This window comes from Heteronotia binoei, chromosome 8 (assembly GCF_032191835.1).
Source record: "Heteronotia binoei isolate CCM8104 ecotype False Entrance Well chromosome 8, APGP_CSIRO_Hbin_v1, whole genome shotgun sequence".
Classification (NCBI taxonomy): Eukaryota; Metazoa; Chordata; class Lepidosauria; order Squamata; family Gekkonidae; genus Heteronotia; species Heteronotia binoei.
In genome coordinates, this window is record NC_083230.1 from 101,934,289 (window position 1) to 101,960,222 (window position 25,934).

A 25,934-nucleotide genomic window follows, 5' to 3' on the forward strand; every position below is an offset into this window, starting at 1 on the left:
TTTTCTGTAGCAGGAACTCCTTTGCATATTAGGCCACACACCCTTGATGTAGCCAATCCTCCTAGAATTTACAGTAAACCCTGTACTAAGAGCCCTGTAAGGTCTTGCAGGATTGGCTACAACAGGGGTGTGTGGCCTAATATGCAAAGGCGTTCCTGCTACAAAGAAAACCCTGAGTATAGGCAGTGTTTTTTCAAGACTGATCAGATAGCTTGGTTGAGGAGTTACAGTAATGTGGATGACAGACTTTTGGTCAAGTGGTGGGGAAACCACCCTAGGGTGTGCTGTTTGGTTGGACCTTCCTGCAGCAATTTAAACTGCTGCAATTAGAGGCACACCAGGACCGTGCCAAGCCTCCAGTGTGGCTGCAGTCTCGTCAGCAGCCCAAATCAGCCAAAAAGATTCATGGCAGAGTCTGCATTTGAATCCAGATCCTAATCTGACTCTCAGATTACTAGTCTGCCCCAGTGCTCCAGCCAAGTTTGCCTTTCAGCGCCGCCATGACTTGCTGTTATGACAATAAACTGTTATCTGTGATGCCTCCTGCCACAATAAATGCTAGTCTTTAAGATGATACTATCCTCTCTGTCACTGGAGGTCTTCAAAATCCCAAACTCTGGCCCATATTAGTCATATTCCTTGCAGGGATCCAGTGCCTGGCATGTCTGATTCGGGCTAGTGGATTAGCATGGTACTTAGAACCAGGGCTTTTTTTGTAGCAGGAACTCCTTTGCATATTAGGCTGCACCCCCCCTGATGTAGCCAGTCCTCCTGGAGCTTACAGTAGGTCCTTTATTAAGAGCCTTATAAACTCTTGAAGGATTGGCTACATCAGGAGGGTGTGACCCAATATGCAAAAGAGTTCCTGCTACCAAAAAAGCCCTGCTTAGAAGCATAGAGTTGGAAGGGAACCCCAGGGTCATCTAGTCATCTATGGGATCATAGAAGCTAATTAGCATAATACTCTGCAACAACACTGTGTTTGCATATTGTGTAGTTCCACCTCTCCACTCAGGCATCAATGGGCTCTACAGCAACCTTGCAGTTACATCAGGATGCATTCACAGATGGTTGGATATTGTGCTATTAAAAAGGTAAAGGTAGTCCCCTGTGCAAGCACCAGTCGTTTCCAACTCTGGAGTGACGTCACATCACGACACTTTCACAGCAGACTTTTTTATGGGGTGGTTTGCCATTGCCTTTCCCAGTCATCTACACTTTTCCCCCAGCAACCTGGGTACTCATTTTACCGACCTCGGAAGGATGAGTCAACCTGGAGCCAGCTACCTGAATCCAGCTTCCACCAGGATCGAACTCTGGTCATGAGCAGAGATTTTGGACTGCAGTACTGCAGCTTTACCACTCTGCACCACGGGGCTATCACTGCACTATAAACTCTCGTTTGAAATTTGATTTACCTGGTGTGGGCAAAACAATCCAGTGGCAAATGACAGCTATAGCACAAGAGTGCAACATCCAAGAAAGCATGAATGAAACACAAATTCTCTCTTCTGCACGACTCAGACTTGCCAAAGATCTGTACCCCATTCCATTTTCTGATGAAGTGTGCATGCACAGAAAAATTTACATTCTGAATAAAACTTGGTTGGTCTTAAAGATGCTGCTGGACTCCAACTTTATTCTATTGCCAAAGATCTATGTTTGAAAACCACTGATACATAAAATCAGTAGTCACACTCCATTGCGTAGAGAGTATCCTGTTTACTTTTCCACTTACTGAAACTTGCCAGAGGTACAAACTGAAATATTAATAAAGAATCAGGGCCAAACAGAGAGCTTGATTTTCTGCAACTCATCCAAACCGTGTAATTGGTCAGTCTTACCTGCGAGGCTCAAGTTCATGCCAAATGTTAAGTGAAAAAGCTGGAGCGAGCCAAACAGTATCCGAACAGGAGATGCTAACGTGTTTCGTACATTTAGCAGCAGCTAATGCAGATGAATTGCTGTCCTTTTCTGATCCAAGTTCCATGCCAGTTCCAAGATTTGATGCTCTGCAGTTTCTCTCCAGTTAGCTGGCTAACCCAGAGCAGGTTTGCCACTGATTGTACTGTATGGTAAAGTATAAGGAGGTGTTGGGGAGGGGGGGTCTTCACAGAGCACCCACGGATGTCTTTTTTGGGAAGAAACACTGGAGGATTAAGTTATGAGGAATCCTAGTGCATAAGAACATATGAAGAGCCCTGCTGGATCAGATCAGTGGTCCATCTCATCCAGCATCCTGTTTCAACCAGTAGACAGCCAACAACAAGGCCTAGAGGCTGCGGGCTTCCCCTGATGTTGCCTCCTGACTCTGGGATTCAGAGGTTTAGTGCGTCTGAATGTGAACTGGCCCTGACACTAAGCAAACTAGGTGACTGCCTAGGGCGCCAGCCATCTGGGGGTGCCAAATTCGGCACCCTCATGTGACTCGGTGACATTATCAGTGTGGGAAAGGGTGGGGTAGGGTGCCAGAAGTCAGCCTTGCCTAGGGTGCCAAACAGTCTAGGGCTGACCCTGGCCACTGATAAACTTATTAATAGTAGTAGTTCTATATTGCCATCACCCCACATTCAACAACCACTAGTTCTTATACTTATTAGGATTTAGCCTGTAACCTAGAAATAGCACGCAATTAAAATTTCTTAACCAGTGCGAAGAAATTTATTTATTTTTTTTTTGGAGGTTTGGAATGAGCAAAACCTTCATGCTGAGTTTTAAAAGTTTTTTTTCCCCTCTGAGCAGAGAACAGGCAGGGAGGAGGAAATCAGCCAATGGCTTTTCAGGTACCTCCCAAGAAGTGCTAATAGGTCTAGCTAGAGACAATAGGATAGTCGTGCCTCAAGCAGGGAACAAAGACGTGGCAGAATTAGATTACAGAGAGACTTTAGGAAGGAAAATTCTAGAAACTTCAGGAAAAGCTTTGCTCACCTGGTCAGTGCGTGGGGGAAAGAGGGGTAATAAAACTCAGGGGAGCAAGGAGGGAGCTGTCTTTTGTGCTGTATCCATCAGAGAAGACAGAACCCTTAACTGGAGGAAGAAGCAGCTATTTGATCATGTGCTGTCCTGAAGAGCTATAGAAAGCTTCAAGGTAATAATAATTCTGAAGAGATTTGTAACTTCCTAAACATTGGGATTCTATCCTATATTTTAACATCTGATAGGGCATGTATAGAGAAAGGAACAGAAGATTTGCATTTTATCCATTTCTCTTGAATCCCTTGCTCAATCTGCATTCATAGAAATCATAATCACTTATACTACAGAGAAACTTGCATCCTGAATATATAAAGAAATAAACCATATGGAAAAACACTTCAGAAGACTAGAGCAACTAGTGCTTCTCTTACAATAGAACAACAGAAATCTCTCTCACCCCAGTAGACTATAAGCTCAAGAAAAAAAATAGCTGAACTCACATGCAGGGCTTTTTTTGTAGCAGGAACTTCTTTCCCTGATGTAGCCAATCCTCCAAGAGCTTCCAGTAGGCCCTGTAAGAACAGCCCTGTAAGCTCTTGGAGGATTGGCTACATCAGGAGTGTGTGGCCTAATATGCAAATGAATTCCTGCTACAAAAAAAGCCCTGCTCACATGGGGACTTTTTTTGCATGCACTTTGTGCACTCATCACGCCAGTGACATTGTGCGACAGCTGCTCTAGGCATTTCCAGGAAAGCTCTATGGTTTTCCCGGACACTCTAGCAACTTGAGAGGGAAAAACTATATGATGCGCCATAGAGTTTTCCTTCCCAAACTACTAGAGCATCCAGGAAAACCATAGACTTTTCTCAGAAATGCCTAGAGCGGTGGTGCGCAATGTTGCCAGTGCTATGACATCACTTGTGGATGATGTCATTGTGCCGGTGACATCGGGGAAGGTTCCCCCCGCCAATCCGGTGGATTGGGAATCTCCAGGGCAAGAGAAACCCCGCCTGACCCGGGGGCTTGGCAGCCCTAATTTCCAACTTTTCTTCCAGGTTTTGAGGTCTTGCCTCTGTGTCTCCCGCTCCCAGCACCACCATGGGGACAGTTTACTGTCTGTTGTGCCCTGGAGAAATAGCCGCTTGCCAACTAACTGCCTTCCCCCTGGTATTCCTTTTAAAATAGTGTGTCCAAGACAGTGACAGTCTATGTCAGGGGTGGCCAATGATAGCTCTCCAGACGTTTTTTGCCTACAACTCCCATCAGCCCCAGCCAGCATGGCCAATGGCTGGGGCTGATGGGAGTTGTAGGCAAAAAACATCTGGAGAACTACCATTGGCCACCCCTGGTCTATGTGATACAGAGGAACATTGCCTGCATCTTAAGTTGTAAAGTATTTATTAAAAAGAAAATGTCCACAAACATACTACTAGCACAGCAGCAGACTGAGCAAGGGTTCTAAAACAAATGGGTAAAATGCAAATCCTCTGTCTGTCTCACTATACATGCCTTATGAGAGGTTAAAATGACAGGTTCCTGAAGCTTTAGGAAGTTACAGATCTCTACAGAGTGATGTCTACCTTGAAGCTTTCTGTAGCCCTCTGGGGCAACCCATGTTCAAAATGGCTGCCTCCTCAATTAAGAGTTCTGTCTGCTCTCATGCACACTGCACCAATTTTTAAAAAGGTCCCCTCCAGGTCAGGCCAGATCAGAGAAGTGTTTCCTGGAGATTATTCCCAGAGCCAGTTTGGTGTAGTGGTTAAGTGTGCGGACTCTTATCTGGGAGAACCGGGTTTGATTCCCCACTCCTCCACTTGCACCTGCTAGCATGGCCTTGGGTCAGCCATAGCTCTGGCAGAGGTTGTCCTTGAAAGGGCAGCTGCTGTGAGAGCCCTCTCCAGCCCCACCCACCTCACAAGGTGTCTGTTGTGGGGGGGGAAGGTAAAGGAGATTGTGAGCCGCTCTGAGACTCTTCGGAGTGGGGGGCAGGATATAAATCCAATATCTTCTATCTTCTTCTTCTTCTAATCTAGTCCTCCAAATTTTCTGTTCTGTTTCTGTTGGAGAAGGGGGGAGAACCTGGCCCATCTGTGCTTTCTTGCTAGATCTATTAGCATTTGAATGAAGGTAAGATGAAAAGCAATTTGATTGGCTTCCCCCCTTCGAGCCTGTTCTCTGCCAAGAGAGGGGGGGAAACCCCTTTTAAAACTCTGAATGGAGGTTTTGCTCATTTCAAACCTCCAAAAGGGGGGGCATTTCTTCACACTGACCCTCTCCCCCATCTTCTTAAGCCACAGTCACCAAAAATAACAATTTGGCTGACATTACTATTGAGTTCAGAATTTGCTCTTCTCTAGAAACCACCAAAACATGAACTCCTGACAGAACTACATGCTCTTCCCTCCACCTTAGCATTTGTGCAATAAAACAGGGGTGGCCAACGGTAGCTCTCCAGATGTTTTTTGCCTACAATTCCCATCAGCCCCAGCCATTGGCCATGCTGGCTGGGGCTGATGGGAGTTGTAGGCAAAAAACATCTGGAGAGCTACCGTTGGCCACCCCTGCAATAAAATGTTATTATCAACAACTAAATATGTCTCTCAACAGCTGCAGGGAATGAAATAGCAAGCTATACACTGTGGGGTACCTTAGCGTTCATGCACATGCATTGACATGCAAGTGTGCTGGAGACAGGACACATCCACTCAGACTCTTAGGCTGTAAATTTTTAAAAATTATGTTTAGGCTTACACTGTATACTTCTGAAAATTCCAGTGGTGGAAGGTGATGTCAAGTTCCATCTGATTTATGGTGACCCCGCAGATCTTCCAAGGCAAAAGATGTTCAGTGGTGGTTTGCCATTTCCTGCCTCTGCATAGCAATCCTAGACTTTCTTGGTGGTCCCCCTTCCAGATACTGATCAGGGCCAACCCTGCATAGCTTCCAAAATCTGACAAGCAGGGAGGGCCCAACTTAGCTGCAGCCCAACTTTTGCAGTGCCAAATGTGGGAGGAGAGTTGGCCAGAGGCTGCGGGCAGGGTGGCAGGAAAATTGAGCCTTCACCCTTCTCCAGGGACCAATTGCAGGGTCTCAGGGTGCCGAGGTGGGGGGTGAGCTGCTGCAAGGGGAAAGAGCTGGCCGCTTACCTCCTATCCAAGCACTGACCGGGGCCAACTCTGCTTAGCTTCCAAAATCTGACAAGACCAGGCTAGCCTGGGCCATCCAGGTCAGGACAAGACCCTAGAAAGGGAGCTAAACTGCAGAGTGGCAATCTTAGTGACTCAACACTAACAGATTTTAAAACAAGGGTTTCCTAAATGACAAAGACAAGCACAAAATAATGGTAGTAATTTGCCACAGCCAAGCACCAGCAAATAGAGACTGTCCCTGGTGAACAGCAAATTGGGTGCCTGAAAAACACAAAATGTTTGCTCCAGTGTAAGCATTTGGTCCAGGTCCAGGACTTTGACCATGTGGGTTCAATGCAACAATAGCAGATGTTCAGCTTAAGTGTGAACTGCCCCCCCACATTCTAAAGCAGTGTTCATGCTGACTTTATTACTAGAAAGCCTACTGAGATCAGAAACTATGTTCTCTGCCTCATGTTGTTCTACAACAAACATGATTTTGTTTGGGTCTGTTCCACATGCCTTTGCCAAGTTCTTCCATCTGTGACACCCATTTGAAGGAACAGAAAGTCTCCAACGGTGCTTCCTTCTCCATAATATTATTGACACAAGTTTACCTTTCCTACATCCATGGAGCTCCTGCTCTAATGGAATGGAAAGACAGCTGTGATGGGCTGCACTTTTAAACCTTATAAGTGCTGTACAAACAGATAAAGGACTGTGAAGGATTAATTCTTCACAGAGCCAGGGAGCCTTGAGTGACAGTTTGTTTCTTCCAAGAGATCTTGTTGGTTAGCATCAGCTGAACAGAGAAAGACTTCTGAACTGGATGCTGTGGAGAATTCAGCCGGATTTCAGCCCTGGCTGAGAAAGTCAAGTACTGACAGATTCAGAATTCAGCCCTGACTAAGAGCAGTTTAACACAGACAGGAGAACTGGGGGAAAGTTGACAAAGGAAGTTTGGGAAGTAGGCAAAGACTTCATGTGGGCCAAGGAAAGGATAGATCTAGAAAGAGAAGAAGAATTTGCTACCCAGTCAGACAGGGAGTTAGCTCTGAAGAGTGCAGAGATCTCTAGTCTGGTGTGGTTAGAAACTGCCTTTAGAGACCTTAAGAGTCAATTAAAAACTCAAGGCAAATACTGGTGTTTTAAGAGAAGGGGTTTGGGTACTGGAAAAAGTGTATCAGCCTTCTGGAAACCAAAGGAGTCAGAGAATACTCAAAGAAAGTGTACTGGAATGTTTGGGGGAAACACTGAAACAAAAACCTCTCAACATAAAGATTTTAAGTAGTTGTGAATAGCTTAAGAAACTCTCATTAGCCTGAAATACAAGAACTAAAGTCTGTGCATGTACTGGTTTTACCTCAGAGTAATCTATATTTTCAGGAATTTCAACCCCTGATTTCACCTGACCTTTCCCATCTGTGTTTACAATATTTAGTTAATTTTGAATTTTAAAATGCCTCAAGTGCTATTTTCAGTCATTTAAGTTAAAGCGTGATTCCAACCATTCCCTCAGGTTCCTAGGCTGAGCCAGCAGTAAAATATCATAGTGTGACAGAGTAGGACAACCAAAGTTCTTCAGGAAAGAAGAAAACAGACAACCAAGGCTACTCAATCAGAAACGGGAAGAAAAACGGAGGGAAAATCTTGCCTCTGAGGGAGGGAAGCAGACAAGGTCATCATAACAGCTTATACCCCACAGGTAACATCAGAACTGAGAATTGTTTTACTACCTTCACTAAAAAGAATAGTCTGTTTCCAGTCTAAAGCTAATAGAAAATATAGACAGTGTCTCTCGAAAAGAAAGGTAATTTTTCTCCCCTAATGTTCTCACAACACCTATTTCACATTCTATGCCACCACCTCTAGTAGTCCCCTTCAGTCATGTGGATGGGCAGGGTCTAACATAACATAGATTTACTCCAATGCAAGCAACCTGCAAGGATCATAACATCATAACGTAGACCTTTTAGGATTACAAATAGGGTCACCAACCTCTGGTGATGGCTGGAGATCTCTTGGGATGACAACTGATCTCCAGGCAACAGAGATCAGTTCACCTGAAGAAAATGGCCACTTTGGAAGGTGGACTTCATGGCATTAAACCCCATTGAAGTCCTTCCCCTCCCCAACCCTTGAGCTCCAAAGGCTCAGTCCCCCAAATCTTCAGGTAGATCCCAACCCAAAGCTGACAACCCTAGCCTCCAAGTGAATTACAACTGATCTCCAGACCACAGAGATCAGTTCCCCCAGGGGTAACAGTAGATTCAGCAGGTAGATTCTATGTTGTCACATCCCTAGTGAGTTTCCTCCCCTACTCTGATGCTGTGTTCCCAGGCACTGCCCTCAAATCTTCAAGATGAAACTGGCAACCTTGGGATGAAGAAGAAGAAGGAAAAGGAGGGGGAGGAGAAGAGTTGGTTTTATTCCCTGCCCTTCATTACCCAAAGGAGTCTTGGAGCAGCTTACAAACACCTTCCCTTCCTCTCCCCACAACAGACAGCCTATGAGGAAGATGGGGCTGAGAGAGTTCTGAGAGAGCTGACTGACCCAAGGTCACCCAGCTGGCTTTATGTGGAGGAGTGGGGAATCAAACCTTGTTCTCCAGACTAGAAACCGCCACTGTTAACCACTACACCAAACTAGCTCTCTGTGTTTTCTTGTACTACCTTAATCCTTCCTTGATCTATTGGCCTTCCAGAGTTTCAAGAGAACACTTTCATCATGTGCCATTTCCTCACACGCTAGGAGCTCAGCATGCTTTGGAAAAATGTCCAAGCTGATCTTGTTTTTAAGTCAAGTCACTGCTGAATGCAGCCTCAGCATTTGTCTTAATTAGTCCCAATGTATGTGAAATGGCTCCTATTTACACATTATGCCAGACACAGAACTTATTTAACCAAATTGGTTTGCCCAAAAGGTGCGTTTAAAGGCACTTCAATAGAATGAAACACAACAGACAAAAGCTTAGAATCTAAGGCAATCAGAAAGCAAAGCAAAAAAAAGAAAGTTTGATGTCAGTAAATGGGAGGGAAAATGGATGAAACAAAATTGCCCATAAGTGGGAAATAGTTGGCTTTTTAGGACAATTGTTGGCGGCTTTTTAGGTCACTAAATCCAACACTGATTACAATACTCTTGAGTGTGTTTTAATTTCATACAGATAGTAAAGGGGTAATTCAGGGGGAAAAAATACCAAAATCAACTGAAACTGGCCTTTTCAGGGGATACTTGTACACTGAATTGGTCTTGTCACTGGGTTCTGTCCTGATTCCAACGCACCCGCCATTGTTCTGGGTTGAACTTCAGCACACTTTGATTGAATCACCACATCAACATGAAGGGTTCCTTTAAAAACGTCAGTTTGTACTTATCTTACAAACACGCACACAAGAAACATGTGTGAACTGCCCATATTATTTTATTTACTTACTTAGATTTTTAGTTGCTGTTCACCCAAAGGGTCTTGCCGTGACTTACAACATGAAAACCAACAAGGTAAAAACAAATAATAAATACAAAACATTAACATTAAAATTTTTAAATATATGACTATCGCCATGTCACTATGGAAACAGCCTACACATGTGGTTACCTTCCAAAGGCCAACCTAAACCATTCAGCTTTGCATGCCCTGCAGCAGGGCATAGGTTGAAGTGTCCTGTTTCAACCACTGAAGAAGAGGAGTGTCATAAATTTATCTGAATGTCTCTATAGGAATGAACTTTGGAATCTTTGTGTTTCATATGTTTGTAGTGAAACTGAATATTTAACTATTAGTTATAACTAAAATTAGTTACAAGACTACTTGTCACGGGGGCTGTGCCTTTTTCCCCCCTTTGCTCCCTCTCCATGATTCTCACTTGTGTTGCTATATAAACCTCCAGGTAGTGGCTGGAAGTCTCCAGTCATTATAGTTATTCTCCAGGTGACAGAGACCAGTTCACCTGGAGAAAATGGCTGTTTTGGAAAGTGGCCTCTATGGCATTCTAACCATATTGAAGTCTCTCCCCTCCGCAAACCCCATCCTCCTCAGACTCCATTCCCAAAATCTTCAGGTATTCCTTGACCTGGAGCTGGGAACCCTAGGTTTAATGCCATAGAATCCACCTTCCAAAACAGCCATTTTGTCCAAGGGAATAGATATCTATAGCTGGAAGAGCCACCATCTGAAGGTGATTATCAAAACACAGCGCAGGGAGGTAAGACAACCTGGAAACAAACAAGAACTCTATCCAAAAATATGAAACAAAGTATTATATTATACACCACTTAACAAAAATGCAAAGTAACACCCATAACAGGAATATTCATATGAATATAGGCACAAGTATTTAAGCGCAAGTCCAGTAGTCCATAAGCACTTCTAAAAGTTCAAGTCAAATCTTCCACATCAAAAATTGTAATGAAGATTCTCCCCAATAAACACTGCTGAATCCAAGTGTAAGAGTCTGTCTTAGTTATTCCATCTCCTGTATTTGTATCTCTCTCAACAGAGTTCAATATTCACCATTTTGAGTGCTCTTTTCTCAAGAGATGATACAACACATCCAAAATTGGAATCAGAGTTGTGGTTAATATCCATGGTTCAAAAAGTATATAGACAGAGCACATACCTATACAAAAATTCACAATGGCAATCAGTACATCATGCTATGTGCTCTACATGGTGTTACTCACCCTTTGGGACTTTGTATTTTTGTTAAGTGGTGTATAATATAATATTTTGTTTCATATTTTTGGGAAGAGCTCTCGTTTCCACACCATCTAGAACTTCCCTGCCTTGCCAATCCACTGCAGTCTTCTGTATCCCCAAAATTGTGCCCTGAGGAGTAGTATGGGGGGACGGGACCTCAGTAGGATACAATGCCATGAGGTCCACCTCCAAAACATTCATTTTCTCCAGGGAAACTGATCTCTGTAGTCTGCAGATGAGTTTTAAGGATCCCCAGGTGGAGGATCCCCAGGTCCTACCTGGAGTCTGCAATCCCTAGTTGAACCTGGAGATCTCCCAGAATTACAGTGGATCTCCAGACAAAAGAGATCAGTTCCCATGGAGAAAATGGCTGCTTTGGAGAGAGGACCCTATGGCACTGTGCCTCACCAAGGCCCCTTCCCTCCACAAATTCCACCCTCACTGGACTCCAGGAATTTCCCAATCTAGATTTATCAACCCTATGCCCCTGCCACATAGAAACTTCAAAGAAACAAACAAAAAGAGTAATTGGTTGACCATTGTGTGAGACACTAGACTATTTAATTGTTTTATACTTTGCAAACTTAGCCTACAGGGACTCCTGCGTCAGCTTCCATATCAAAACTTTGAAACAATAGAAGTGGCAGAATGAGTACCACCCAACGGCAAACAAAAACAGTAAACATATAGGAAATAAGACAACTATCTAGAAACATTAAAATCAGCCATAAGATGATAATCGACTCAGACAAGTAAAACAATCAACAAAAGAAACAGGGGTAGGGAAGGGCACATTTTTTTTGCCCGGCGCCTAAAACAAAGGCGGCATCCATTAACAAGTTATCTCCCTTGGTCAATTGCTCAGAGAAAATATGCACTGTGGGCATGCCCTGAACCATCTTGGCAAGTGCTTCTGTTGCGACTGTAACAAGAGCCTGGAACCGGTGAAATTACCATTACATGCACAAACCATCAGCTAATAAGTCACCGTGCCTCTGGTGAAGTCAGCATTTATCCATTGCTTTACTGCCGGTTGTCTCTGGGCAAAATACAAACTCTATCCCTAAGAAATATTCTCCTCCTTTTCAGGGAAATCTGCGCCAAAGACTTCAAGCTATCATATTTTTCATTTTTAGATTCTTCTGTTTGGAGTTCCTACATTGCATCCGCCACTTTTGTTTTCACAAAGCATATGCTTCATAGCACACAAGCTTTTCGGTACATCAGCCATTCATCAACATGTCTGGTCTTATTTCCTATGTCCCCGATACCTCTATTTATTTTTGTTATAGTCACAGAATGCCTGTCTCTTCCTCTCATTATTTTTGCATGGTAGAAACATGCTGATTACTGACTTCTTGCTCTCTTCCCTACAGGGGCCCTTGTGCTAGCCTCTTGTTTCATTTGCAATGAAGGAGCGCTATTGAATCTTTTGCCTTGCCGTAGCTAGAGTACTTTGATTCCATCAGACCTAATAACAACATCACAGGGTTTGCGTCTTATCAACAAAACGTGGTTTTCTTGCTACGATGACTTTTTGTTTCCATCTGTTCTCAGCTCCAAACACAAAGATCAGCTGGGAATGGCTCAGGCGGGTGCATTAAAGACACACTAATGAGCATGATTCAAATGACAGCAGCATATTGTGTGAATTGGAAATGAGATGGAGGAGGAGGTGGCACAGTCAAGAGAAAATGGAGAAGGCCATATCGTAACCAACTCAGCGCATGAGAGGTGCACAGAAAAAAGAGATCTGCTCATTGCGAGCTGGAAGCTCAGCCTGTAGTTACACACATTTCATTTATTTAGAAAGTTTAGGCGGCTTTTCTCCTGGAACTTGGGACTCAAAGCAGCTTACAAATTATAAAGTCATAAAACCATCTAACACAAAAAATACGATCACTCAAAATCCAAATCCATCAGGACGTTTCGGACTTTTTGTTTGTTTGGGTAGTTGAAAGTGCTGTCAAGTCACAACTGATGGTATCCCAGTAGAGTTTTCAAGGCAAGAGACGTTCATAGGGGATTTGCCATTACCTGTCTCTGCGTCATGACTCTGGTATTCCTTGGTGGTCTCCCATCCAAAAACTAATCAGGGCCAACCCCTGCTTATCTCTCAAGATCTGATGAGATTGGACTAGAATAGGCTATCCAGGACAGGGTTTGTTTGGTGTATCCCATGGGAAACTCTTATTGGCTCTCCTCCCTGTCTGTCTGTGGTTGGTTTTCTGTATGTGTATAGGTTTGTATTGTTAGATTCAAGTTTGGCAGCACCTTAGAGACCAACAAGCAGTGTTGCCAGCATTGGGTTGGGGAATATCTGGAAATCTGGGGGTGGACCCTGGAGAGGGTGAGGTTTGGAGAGGGGAGGGACCTCAGCAGGCTGCCATAGAGTCTACCCTCCAAAGCAGTCATTTTCTCCAGCGGAACTGATCTTGGTCTTCTGGAGAGCCACTGTAATAGCAGGAGATCTCCAAGTGCCACCTGGAGGTTGGCAAACCTAATTCCAGTGCTAAGGCAACTAAAACCAGTTCATAGTCACAAAACAGCTTTCCCAGGATTGTATTTAATGGGCCCCATATGTGCCTGCTGAGGGGGGTCCCCCTCTTATGCCTAACCCAGCCTTTTTCAAACTGTTAGAAAATCTAACACATTTCCAGACCAGAACCCAAGCCTTGGTTCAGCTTATTATGATTGGAAAGATTTTTTTCCAGGAGTTGGAGAATGACAGTCCAAAAGGTCAAAGCTTTTCTTCTCCAATAGGGCACAAGTGCGAAAACTGCAGTGCTTTGAGACAGATTGGAGGGAAACAGACTACCCAAGCAGCAAAACAACACACATACATACAAGCAGAGCCCAGCAGAACGGAAACAAAGATAACACAAGTTTCAAAGTCACCCAGCAGCAACCTTATTGTAGATGCATCGAAAGCATTTGCTGCTGCTTTGTATCCAGGTAGCGTCAGATGACATCTGGAACAACAACTTTACACAGATTGGCTTGGCGTCAGCTACAGAACAACATTCAACCATGCCGCATAAGATCCACATGACAGCTTAGTCTGACAGATGGCCTGCACACCAGCATAAAAACACATAACGAAGCAACCCTTTCAAAAGGTGCTGGAGAGTAACCATCTCCTTTCTGGTAGAACCTTTTCACACCTGCATAACAGGCCAGAATTAAGTGGCTACACCCAGCGTTATTCCATCAGCAAGATGGGATAAACTAAAAAGGTAAAGGTAGTCCCCTGTGCAAGCACCAGTCGTTTTCTACTCTGGGGTGACGTTGTTTTCACAACGTTTTCACGGCAGACTTTTTACAGAGTGGTTTGCCATTGCTTTCCCCAGTCACCTACACTCCCCCCCCCCCCCAGCAAACTGGGTACTCATTTTAACGACCTCGGAAGGATGGAAGGTTGAGTCAACCTGGAGCCAGCTATCTGAACCAGCTTCCGCTGGGATCAAACTCAGGCCGTGAGCTGAGGGCTCTGACTGCGGTACTGCAGCTTTACCACTCTGTGCCACGGGGCTCTTAAGGGATAAACTAACCTGTTGAATTTCTACTGGACTCTAACTTTATTCTGTAAAGGGGTTGTTTCATAGGAAAACAGGTGCCAGAGCTCATTAGCACAACTCATTTACATAACTCATATGCATATGCCACACACCCCTGACATCAACAAAAGGTGTACTAAATTAGATCAGCTCAGTATCTACCTTAAAATGCTTCTTGAATTAGAATTGTCATAATAAAACCTTACTCCCATCATACTGTTTAAATCACTTTCTCCTATGTGTCCCCAGTGGCATGATGAAGATTTCCATCTGTCTGCTTGATATGTTTTCGTTATGTTCCCATTGTTTTGTGGGGGAAAATACTAGAAAGTTTGTCAAATCTTAGAGTTCAGCAGAATTCTCACAGGGGGGTTGAACAATGGAGCTCAGAAGCAATTATTTGGGGGAGGGAGGTTTAAGAAAGAAAGAGCACAATAAAATTGCTCCACTCCTGTGAGCTCCCGACCCAAAATGAGGCCTGATTCTGTAGCTGCTAAAATCACAGAACACTGTCAGACATTTCTGAGATCTCTATATAATGTCACCTGCCCCAGTCTAAGGACCCAGTTTTGGCTTGACCTGCACTTCCATCAAGTCTCTCCCTGCCTGGGAAAAATCAGACTTTTGCTCATTGTATCTTCTGTAAGAAGAGCTGCATTTTCAGCATTCCAGCTTGTGCTCAGCTTGGATCACGAATGTGCAACCCAAGAGTTTAGCTTACTCGCTGTCCTCCTCACCCTTAAGAACATAAGAAGAACACTGCTGGATCAGATCAGCGGTCCATCTCACCCAGCATCCTGTCTCACACAGTAGCCAACCAGTTCCTCTGGACCGTTAACAACAGGGCCTAGAGGTTGAGGCCTTCCCCTAATCTTGCCTCCTGGCTCTGGGATTCAGAGAATTAGTGCCTCTGGATGTGGAGGTTTCCCTCAGTCACCATGACTAGTAGCCATAATCCTCCATGGCTCTATCTAAACCCTTTTTAAAGCTGCTTATTCCTGTAGCCATCACTACATCCTCTGGTAGCAAATCCCACATTTTAATCACTCACTGTATAAAGCAGTATTTCCTTTGTCCTGAACCTACTGCCCATCAGTTTCATTGGATGCCCTTAGAGTCTAGAATTTTGGGAGAGGGAGAAAAATTTCTCTTTCTCAACTCTCTCCACCTCGTGCATAATTTTATAAACCTCTATCATGTCCCCCCTCTTAGTTCTCTCTTTTCTAAACTAAAAGCCAGACTCTTCAGCCTTTCCTCATAGGAAAGATACTCCAACCCTCTAATCATATTGGTTGCCTTCCTTTGTAGTTTTTCCAGCTCTGCAAGGTCCTTTTGGAGATACAGTGACCAGAACTGTACACAATATTCTAAATATGGCTGTGCCATAGTTCTACACAGGGGTATTATAATATTGGGTGTTTTATGTTCAATTCCTTTCCTAATAATCCCTACCATAGAGTTTGCCTTTTTCATCACTGTTGCACACTGAGTTGACACTTCCAGTGAGCTATCCACCACCCCAAGATCTTTTTTCTCTCTCAGCCTCAGCAAATTCAGATCCCATTAGCCTATACTTGAAGTTGGAATTTTTTGTCCCAATGTGCACCACCCTTGCACCATGCACTCTCTTCTCTGCACATCTTTTGGAAGCCTGAACTGCTGCTTAGATTCCCTCTTGGCTTCCTCACCAAGCAATCCCTCTTGGAACGCCAAACCTCAGAGTTTGAATAGGTCTGAGGTCTTCTCGGATCATCAGACATCTAATTATTCACAAGTCACCCCAGACAACACACCCATGTAGGAAAGAATGGGTAATATCTCCCCTCTGTTCTTCTTGGGGTCCTCCCCCCTCTCCACTTTCCCACTTAAGCAGGACTCCATACCCAATTTGGCACCCCCCCTTCCATCAGTGCCCAGGGTAAGCAGCCCCTTCTGCCCCCCCTAGATCCCCCTAGATCCTGCCCTGCACTTGAGCAATCTTGATCTCTGAGGTTCGCTCCACACAAAGGGTTTTTGTTTTGGCTCCCTCCTAAGTTTCCATCAGGGGCAGGGTTTCCTCTGATTTCAGGGCCTCCAACCCGCAACCCCGTAACAGGCCAGCGAGCGGAGCCCTGTCCCCAAAGAGCTCCAACACACCATGATGTGTCCAGCATGATGACATCACCTGGAAGTGACAGTATCACCAGGGCCAGCCATAGACTGGCACCCTAGGCAAGGCTAACTTCTCATGCCCCCCCCGATAACATCACAAAGTTACATGGGGGGCACCCAATTCAGCACCCCCAGAAGGCTGGCATCCTAGGCATTGTGTGTGCTACACTTTAGCAATCTCTAAAAACTCTATGGTGCCATGAAGTTTGTTGTGATTGCTAGAGTGTCACGTATGCAACATGGATGGTGCAATGCTGTCACTTCTGGGTCCCCTACCTGGAGCCAGGGAAGACCTGGCCATCCTAGTTCAAACATATTATAAAGATTATCTGACTCCAACGATAAAAAGAGAAATTTTATTTACAAAAATAGAAGCACAGCTTGCACAACATATTCTTGTAGGTATATTTAATGTATTACAAACAGGTTAACTTCAAAAAGATTAACTTGCTCTAGCTCCAAGCCCGGGGAAGAGATAGAAGAAGAAGAGAAGTCCTATATAAGATGAAACAGAAGACAATAAACAGCCAAAGCAACTCAACAACTAACAAATGAGAGGTCAAGTCTATCTGAGTAAGAGAATTCTACTAACACTTTCTTTCCCAGATCCTCTTGCATCCAGAGTTACAATATCTAGCAGATTAGACTGGTTCTCAACCAGTGTTATGTGTGTACCATTAGTGGGATCGGGGGATCAGCAGGAACTCATTTGCATATCAGGTCATACCCCCAACACCAAGCCAGCCTGGACTGAGTTCTTGTGCATTCCTACTCAAAAAAAAAGCCCTGGGTGGGATGCAGAATTAGCCAAGGTGATTCAAAGGGTTTTTACAGCAATTAGTAAGAATTGTCTCTCCTTCCTCAGTCCCCATATGCACTAAAAAGTGTGACATGCCAGCTCCTGCTGACCCTGCCTGACAGCACATATCATCCTTCTGTGTCCTTTTGGCTTGCTAGTAACAACTTTGGACCCTTAGTGTTTCTCCTAAACCACCATTCCACCATGCCAGGGTCTTCCTGGCAGCCCTATCAGCCTGAGATTATCCGTTGCGCTTTATTCATTGCACTGCGGTTATTCATTGTATGTCCTTAAAATTTACTGTAAATGATAAACATAAAAATAGAATGCCTGTAAACATACAAATGTCCTTCTAAGAAAACGTTTTCTTCTTCTTGCATGGCAAGCAAACTCTCAGCTTCTTTGTTGGCGGGTTGTAAAACATGAAAGACTGAGGATCACAGGATTAGGACTGGGGCAAGCCAGCTTCAAACGGCTGCTTGATTATGAAATTTGGGCCACTGAGCCACTATGTCTCACTTTAATATGCTTGGGGGAAACATCATAGAATCAGAGTTGGAAGGGGCCATTCAGGTCATCTAGTCCAATCCCCTGCTCAATGCAGGGTCAGCCTAGAGCATCCCTGACAAGTGTTTGTCCAGCCGCTGCTTAAAGAATGCCAGTGAAGGGGAGTTCACCACTGTTGAACGACTCTTCCTGTCAAAAAGTTTTCCCAAATATCCAGCTGGTGCCTCTTCCTCGAAAAAATTTCCACTCTTAATTTAAACCCATTATTGTGATTCCTCTTCTAGGCTGCCAACAAGAACAACTCCCTGCCCTCCTCTAAGTGACAGCCCTTCAGATACTTCAAGAGAGCAATCATGTCCCCCCTCAACCTCCTCTTCTCCAGACTGAACATTCCCAAGTCCCTCAGCCTTTCCTCATAGGGCTTGGTCTCCAGGCCCCTGATCAGCCTCATCACTCTCCTCTGTACCTGCTCCATTCTGTCCACATCCTTCTTGAAGTGAGGCCTCCAGAACTGCACACAATATTCCAGGTGCGGCCTGACCAATGTAGTGTACAGCGGAACTATGACATCTCTCAATCTGGATCTTATAACATTGTTTTAAGACTAAAATTGGAAGGGGAGAATCATGTCCCCTGAGCTCTTTGGAGGAAAGACAGGCAAAAACTAATAGATCTGACTCTCAGCAGCAAAATAAACTTGTGAATGTTTTCTTCTTTTTGAGAAGAACCTCAAAGGATAGGATATAATTTCAAGGGGGTTTCAGTAGTCTGGACTGTGACTGAAGGGGGCTGGAGAGGCTTACCTTGCCTGTAGACTTGACGCCTTTCCAGATACAAAAGTAGCAAATGATCCAGGCAAACAGTAGACAGAGAGCCAGCTCCCAGCGAATGCCCCCCAGATGTTCGATGCCACTGGAGATCTTTAATACTCTCCTCCTATGGAAGAGACAGACAGATTTACTCCCTCTGGGCTCACTTGTTACATCCAAAGTTACCAATCCCAGCCTTGGCCACTTCCTCCAACTATGCCATTTCCACATGATGCCACAGTCATGGATTTTCTTGGATCATATGGGATATTAACCAGAATTAACTGAAATGACTGCCATCGCTAAGGACATTAGATCTGTATGGATGTCTTTTAAGACCACTGAATGCTATGTGTCTGTTGTTTAATTGTGTAGAAATTAGCACCCGACTGTCATTTTAATGTAATGTTTTACATTGTTGTTTTATTATGAATTGTGAGCCGCCCTGAGCCTGCTTTGGCAGGGAGAGCGGGATATAAATCGAATAAACTTAAACTTCTATTTGGACATCAAGTATGTGGTTTGAAGAACTTTATTTCCTGAATGGATTATTGATTTTTTTTTTGGTCTGGATCTTCTGTTCAAGGTTAATGATGGACTTTAGTGTAAATGAATGATTTATTGCAGGTTTATTAACCTGAAGGATATATTGTTTGTATTGCCTAAGTGAAAGATATTACCATAATGTTGAAGTATATGAAAGCAGAATGAATAAGAATTGCAAACATTTGAAGTTTTAGTTTATAATTTTGGAGTAATGTATTGGCACTGTTCCATTGGTCTTTGTGCTCACTCTTACTGTGATCTCCTTTTTCTTTGTACAGTCACAGGTTCACCAGGTTTCAGGGTCTGGCCTGCCAATTCAGGGTTTTAGCCCCCTGCTAAGGGTAACAAGCAGAGGCAGGAAACTGTAACCACCTCTAGACATCTCTTGCCTTGAAAACCAGGCAAGGTTGCCTTGCTTGAAAACCCAGCAAGGTTGTGACTTGATGGTGGGGGAAAAAGGTAACAAGCTGAGAGGGATAAAAAACAAGGGGGTGCAGGCTTCTATTAGGGTTGCCAGGTCCAATTCAAGAAATACCTGGGGACTTTGAGGGTGGAGCCAGGAAACTTTGGGAGTGAAGCCAGGAGACATTGCAGGTCGAGCCAGGAGCAAGGTTGGAACAAGCATAATTGAACTCCAAAGGGAGTTCTGGCCATCACATCTAAAAGGACCTCACACCTTCTAAATGTCTTCCCTTCATTGGAAATAATGAAGGATAGAGGCACCTTCCTTTGGAGCTCATAGAATTGGACCCCCTGGTTCCAATCTTTTTGAAACTTGGAGGGTATTTTGAGGAGAGGCACTGGATGCTATGCTGAACTTTTGGTGCCTCTTCCTCGAAAAAACAGCTCTCCCAGAGCCCCAGATACTCATGGATCAATTCTCCATTATACCCTATGGGAAGCAGTCTCCATAGGGAATAATGGAGTGCCCAGCAGACATTTCCCTCCCCCCCCCCGGCTTTCTGATGATCCTGAAGCAGGGGGGGGGGTCTCCAAACCAAGGGATCCCCTACCCCCAACTGGGGATTGGCAACCCTATCTTATTTAAAGTACTGGCAAAGTGGCACCTCCTTCTTTCAAAGAAGGGAGTGGGGAGGACCCAAACACTACCATCACCTCCAGGCCCAGAAGGTGTGGGTTCTATAAACAATCTTGAAATGATGGCAAAGCTAGGGTTGCCAATCCCCAGTTTGGGGAAGGGGATCCTCTGGTTTGGAAGCCCTCCCCCCACTTCAGGGTTAGCAGACTCATGGGGTACGCCATTATACCTTATGGAGACTGGTCGCCATAGGGTATAATGGAAAATTGATCCATGGGTATCTGGAGTTCTAGAGGGGCTGTTTTTTGAGGCAGAGGCACCACATTTTCAGTGTAGCATCTGGTGCCTCTCCGCAAAAAAAACCAACCCAGGTTTAAAAAGATTGGCCTTGGGGGCCCAATTCTATGAGCCCCAAGAGAAGGTACCCCATCCTCCATTATTTCCAATGAAGAAGGTATTTAAAAGGAGTGCAGTCCCTTTTAATGCGATGGCCAGAACTCCCTTCGGAGTTTAATGATGCTTGTCACAACCTTGCTCCTGGCTCCACCCCCAATGTCCCTAGATATTTCTTGGTCAGACCAGGCAACCCTAAATGAAACAGACTATTCATGAAGAACTTGTTGATTTGAATTCCACCTTTTTTCAGTCAAGCATACTGCCTCAAAGAGTAATGCCTACTGCCCAAGGGAAGACTCCAGATGGTGGAGCTACGGATGCCTCAGAACTTCCTTTGACAGTTACAGAGCCTTTGTTATTTACTAACATCCTATCTTCTGCTTTGAGTCTTCTGAAGAGACAGTATTGGTAAGAAATGGGAATTACTTTCATCCTGTAGGAGGAGGTTAAAACCTGAGGAACTCTTGGGATGAGGAATCAGAATCAAGAGGGCTAGCTTTATTCTGTTGACTTGAGATTTTTGACATTTGTTTTGCATTTTCTGCATGAAATAAAGTGAGTTCAGCAAGCTCTGAATCAACGAAGAACACTTTTTTTTGCAAGATACATTTCATAGCTATTGGGAGATCAGGCACATCCAAGCTCTTCCCCTGAACACCCCAGTGCTTAGTGATGCCATAAGAGCTGGGCAGACCTTGCAGCAGAAATCCAGAGCTCTGGCCACCCTGAAGGGAGGAATGCAGGCCGTAGCTAGACAGAAGCTCCAGAAAGCTCACCTCCATCTTTAGTTCCTCCCCCCTCCTCCACACACACACTGGGAATTTATTAAGGCAAGCCCCTAAGATCCAGAAGTCCAAAGTAAAAAATTATGTAATTGCCTTGGGTTGCCAACCTGCAGGTAGGACCTGGAGATCTCCTGCTCTTTCAACTAATCTCCAGCTGACAGAGATCAGCTCTCCTGGAGAAAATGGCTGCTTTGGAGGGTGGACTCTATGGCATTGTATCATGCTGAGACCCCTCCCCAAACCCCACCCTCTCCTGGATCGACCCCCAAAGTCTCCAGGTATTTTCCAACACAGACCTGGCAACTCTAGCTAATGCTATCTTTTGCTGTAATCAGACACAGCTAAGTTCTGCCCCACCCACAAGGCTCCACTGTTGGCTTGCCAGCTGGTGGAATCTGTAGGATGAGGGCAGGGGGATGCCATCGGGCAAGGGCATTATGACACTCCAGGAAAACCCAGCAGTGGCAGCATGCTGGTCTCGGAATTGCTGGAAACACTGGAGAAACCACAGAATTTCTACCAGTTCCTCTAACTGAATCGGGGCCAAATTAACAATTAGGCCAAGTAGGCACTGGCCTATGGGCCCCCATGCCTTTAGGGGCCCCGAGCCAGATTCCCCCCCCCTGCTTACAGCCCTTCCAACTTGCACGCGCAGCCAGCAACTGAACTGCTCTTTGCCTGACTTGCCTGGTGTGGCTGCTGCTGGCGGCGTTACCAAGTTTTCCTCTCTCTGCCTCTCCCTGCAGCTTTGGAGTCCTGTGTGCAGTTCTGGCCGCCGCACCTCAAAAAGGATATTATAGCATTGGAGAAAGTCCAGGTAAGGGCAACTAGAATGATTAAAGGGCTGGAACACTTTCCCTATGAAGAAAGGTTGAAACGCTTGGGGCTCTTTCGCTTGGAGAAACGTCGATTGCGGGGTGACATGATAGAGGTTTACAAAAATAATGCATGGGATGGAGAAAGTAGAGAAAGAAGTACTTTTCTCCCTTTCTCACAATACAAGAACTCGTGGGCATTCGATGAAATTGCTGAGCAGACAGGTTAAAACGGATAAAAGGAAGTACTTCTTCACCCAAAGGGTGATTAACATGTGGAATTCACTGCCACAGGAGGTGGTGGCGGCCACAAGCATGGCCACCTTCAAGAGGGGTTTAGATAAAAATATGGAGCAGAGGTCCATCAGTGGCTATTAGCCACAGTGTGTGTGTGTGTGTATGTATATATATATATAAATTTTTTTGGCCACTGTGTGACACAGAGTGTTGGACTGGATGGGCCATTGGCCTGATCCAACATGGCTTCTCTTATGTTCTTATATTTATCAAAGGGGCTTTTGAGAAGGTGCCTGTGGGCTGCAGTGGGGGCCACGGGTGCTCTGACTCTGAGATAATTTGCAAGGGGGCCCCTGAGATTTTGACTGCCTAGGGGCCTCCACAGGGTTTAATCCGGCATTGAACTGAATGGCATCACTTTCAGAATTTCCCTGGAAGTGAGGTAATGCCATGGCACAGACAGCAATTTTTATTTTTATTTCCTCCTGCCATTCCCAGAATAAATAGCAACAGAACCTGGGGGCGAGAGCTGTCTCACCCCCAACAGGTAAATGGCAAGCCTATTCCATCTCTTGATGTGCTCAATTACCACCACTCAACTTCCATATTCAAGGCTTAGGCTAGCAAGCCTAATATAGAAAAGACAGTACAATGTTAGCAAAATATGTCTTTCAAGAGTAGACAGATACCATTTCCTGGCATAAATTAAATATATCAGTTTGGTAGTCTCAGTTCAGTCTGAACATCATGAAACAGCTGTGGCTAAGACTGACATGTAGACATAAAAAGACCCTTCCTGGAGCACAACGACCTGGCAACAGTGATCCATGCAACAGCCACCTCAATGTGAACTACTGTAATGCCCTCTACATGGGGCTGCCCTTGTGCCGAACCCAGAAGTTGCAGCTAGTGCAGAACGTGGCCGCCTGGCTGATATTGGGGCTTCCCAGGCAGGAGCACAACCACCCACTGGTTCGTTACAAGGTGCTGGTTATTACCTTTAAAGCTGTATATGGCCTAGGACCTGCCTACCTTAGGGACCGTATCTCCCCACATGTTCTCCAGAGAGTACTTAGATCGGGATCACAACATCCTTTAGTAATCCCTGGGCTGAAGGAGGCCTGATTGAAATCAACTAGAGACAGGGCCTTCTCAATCATAGCCCCTTGCTGGTGGAACCAACTACCAGATGAAATGAGGGCCTTGCAGAACCTAGTGCAGTTCCACAAGGCCTGCAAGACTGTCCTTTTCTGGCTGGCATACAATTGACTGGCGCCGGTATTTAAGAGCTGTGGAAGAAGGCCGTCGGCATCAGAATAGCACCAATTTAATAGTCTGTTTTTCTGTTTTAATTGTTTTAACTGTTTTAACCATTGTTATTTATTACCAAATATGTATTTTTAATACTTATTAATTTTATTGTTTCTGGGATTTTATGCTGTAAACCGCCCTGAGCCTGCTTCGGCGGGGAGGGCGGGGTATAAATCAAATAAATAAATAAAAATAGATTTTAATCCAATAGTACCTTAGAAACCAACAGGGCTTTTTTGGTAGAAAAAGCCCAGCAGGAACTCATGTGCATATTAGGCCACACACCCCCTGATGTCACTGTTGTTTCACACAGGGCTTTTTTTGTAGAAAAGCTCAGCAGGAACTCATTTGTATATTAGGCCACACCCTCTGGTGCCAAGCCAGCCACACTGCATTCCTGTGCACACCTGCTCAAAAAATTCCCTGGAAACCAACAAGATTTTCCTGGCATGAATCATCAACAGTTAGAGAAACCATCGGACAAAAGGAGCTTTGGCTCTTGCTATCTGAAAGTCTTATTGGTCTCCCTTTGATGGGGCTACACTCTTAATTTGAGACATAACAAGTTGTCTCATAGGGAGTCAAACCACTGGAACATCAAACCCAGGACTAGCTATTCCAATTTAGCAGCAGAGCACCAAGACCTCAGCAGAGATCTTTTCCAAATGAAGTGTTATTTAAGCTGGCTAGAACTATCGACAGGCAGAACCACTTGGCTTTGTGCCATATGGGTGGGGGGTTTTAATGGGTGTGGCCAAAATTTCCAGTTTTACAATGTAATGTCATTTCCAGAGTGGTCATTTCGGCCTCTGAAATGGGCCTTGGTTGGTAAATAAGTACTATGATACCATGGACACGCTCCAAGAGGCTCCTAATAGCACTATGCTGATGCTAGAGAGAGGGGAGAAGGATTGAGCCTGCTAAACACTTCTTTTTCAACACCTTTGCATGCAGCCAAAGTCTGCTATGAGCCCTGCATATAAGTTTTGGTGCATAAGATCAGGTCTATGCCTGCCATTCCATTAACAACCTATATTTCAACAATAAAAAGAAAACAGACACACTCAGAAATCGTTCCAGGAGTTTCAGCATAAATGGGACAGCTCATTTCCCAACTGGGAGGGGAAAACTTTTTCAACCAGCCTCGTAAGCTTGTGCTCAGTTCCAAAGTTCTTATTTAGCATAATTTATGGTGCTCAGGTTCCCTTCATATGTGGCCTCATTTTAAGACCAACTGTCCATGTTTAAAATCCCCACTATTAGGGTCACGATAGACTGACAAAGACAGAGCCTTCTCAGTGGTGGTGCCAAAATTGTGGAGGACTTCTCTTGACTCCCTAGCCTAGTCCTGTTACCTTTTAGAAAGCAATGCAATTATTCCTTTTTTGAGGAAAGCTTTGCAAGAACTGTTATGAATGTAATACATTGAAAGCCAGTGGATAACAGATTAGACCCAAGCCACTGAGGCCTTGGATCAAACTCCCTCCTCAGTCCCCTGCACAACCTTTGCCTAACTAGTTAAGGTTGCCAATCCCCAAGTGGGGGCAAGCGATCCCCCGGTTTGGAGGCTCTCCCCCCATTTCAGGGTCATCAGAAAGCGGGGGGCGGGGAGAAATGTCTGCTGGGCACTCTATTATTCCCTCTGGAGACCAATTCCCATAGGGTATAATGGAAAATTGATCTGTGGGTATCTGGGGCTCTGGGGGGGATGTTTTTTGATGTAGATGCACCAGATCTGTAGCATAGCATCCAGTGCCTCTGGGCCCCAGCTGCCCTGCCCCATCTCAGGGAATGTTGATGCCAGTATATATATCAGATATATACGTCAGAACATCAGTGAAAGCATTCATGAGTCATTTTATAAAAAATAATTTTATGTCATTTTAATGCTGCAATTTTTTTTTAATTTTTTGCATTTTAAAACTATGTGGCTGAGAAATAAACACGCACAGCTGGCAGAAAACAGCAAACAAACTGATTTTAAGAGAGTCTATAAGAGGATATTTGGTTAATATGGCAGAGTTTTGCCCAGTCATAGCAACGTGATGCTGAATACAGTAAATAAATCTCCCTGGAAGTATACTGCAAAAAAAAGTAACAGTTATTCAAGTAGGTTCAGTTCATATTCAGGTTGCAGTCAAAAGAAGAGAAAGAAGCCTAATCTAAAGAGTACTTTCCCTATTAGAAATGGCCAGCTTGTCCAGCATCATGTGTGTGGGAGGATGAGGATATTGTCT

The 25,934-nt window shown here is 44.6% G+C and overlaps 1 protein-coding gene across 1 annotated transcript in view; it reads right to left on the minus strand.

The window, feature by feature from the left end:
• Window positions 1-25,934, minus strand: part of LOC132576529 (sodium- and chloride-dependent GABA transporter 2-like) — a 99,510-nt gene that overhangs the window by 34,799 nt on the left and 38,777 nt on the right. Inside the window, exon 6 of the mRNA XM_060245748.1 lies at window positions 18,563-18,695. Coding sequence (XP_060101731.1) covers window positions 18,563-18,695 — 133 coding nt within the window. The remainder of the gene's footprint in view (window positions 1-18,562; window positions 18,696-25,934) is intronic.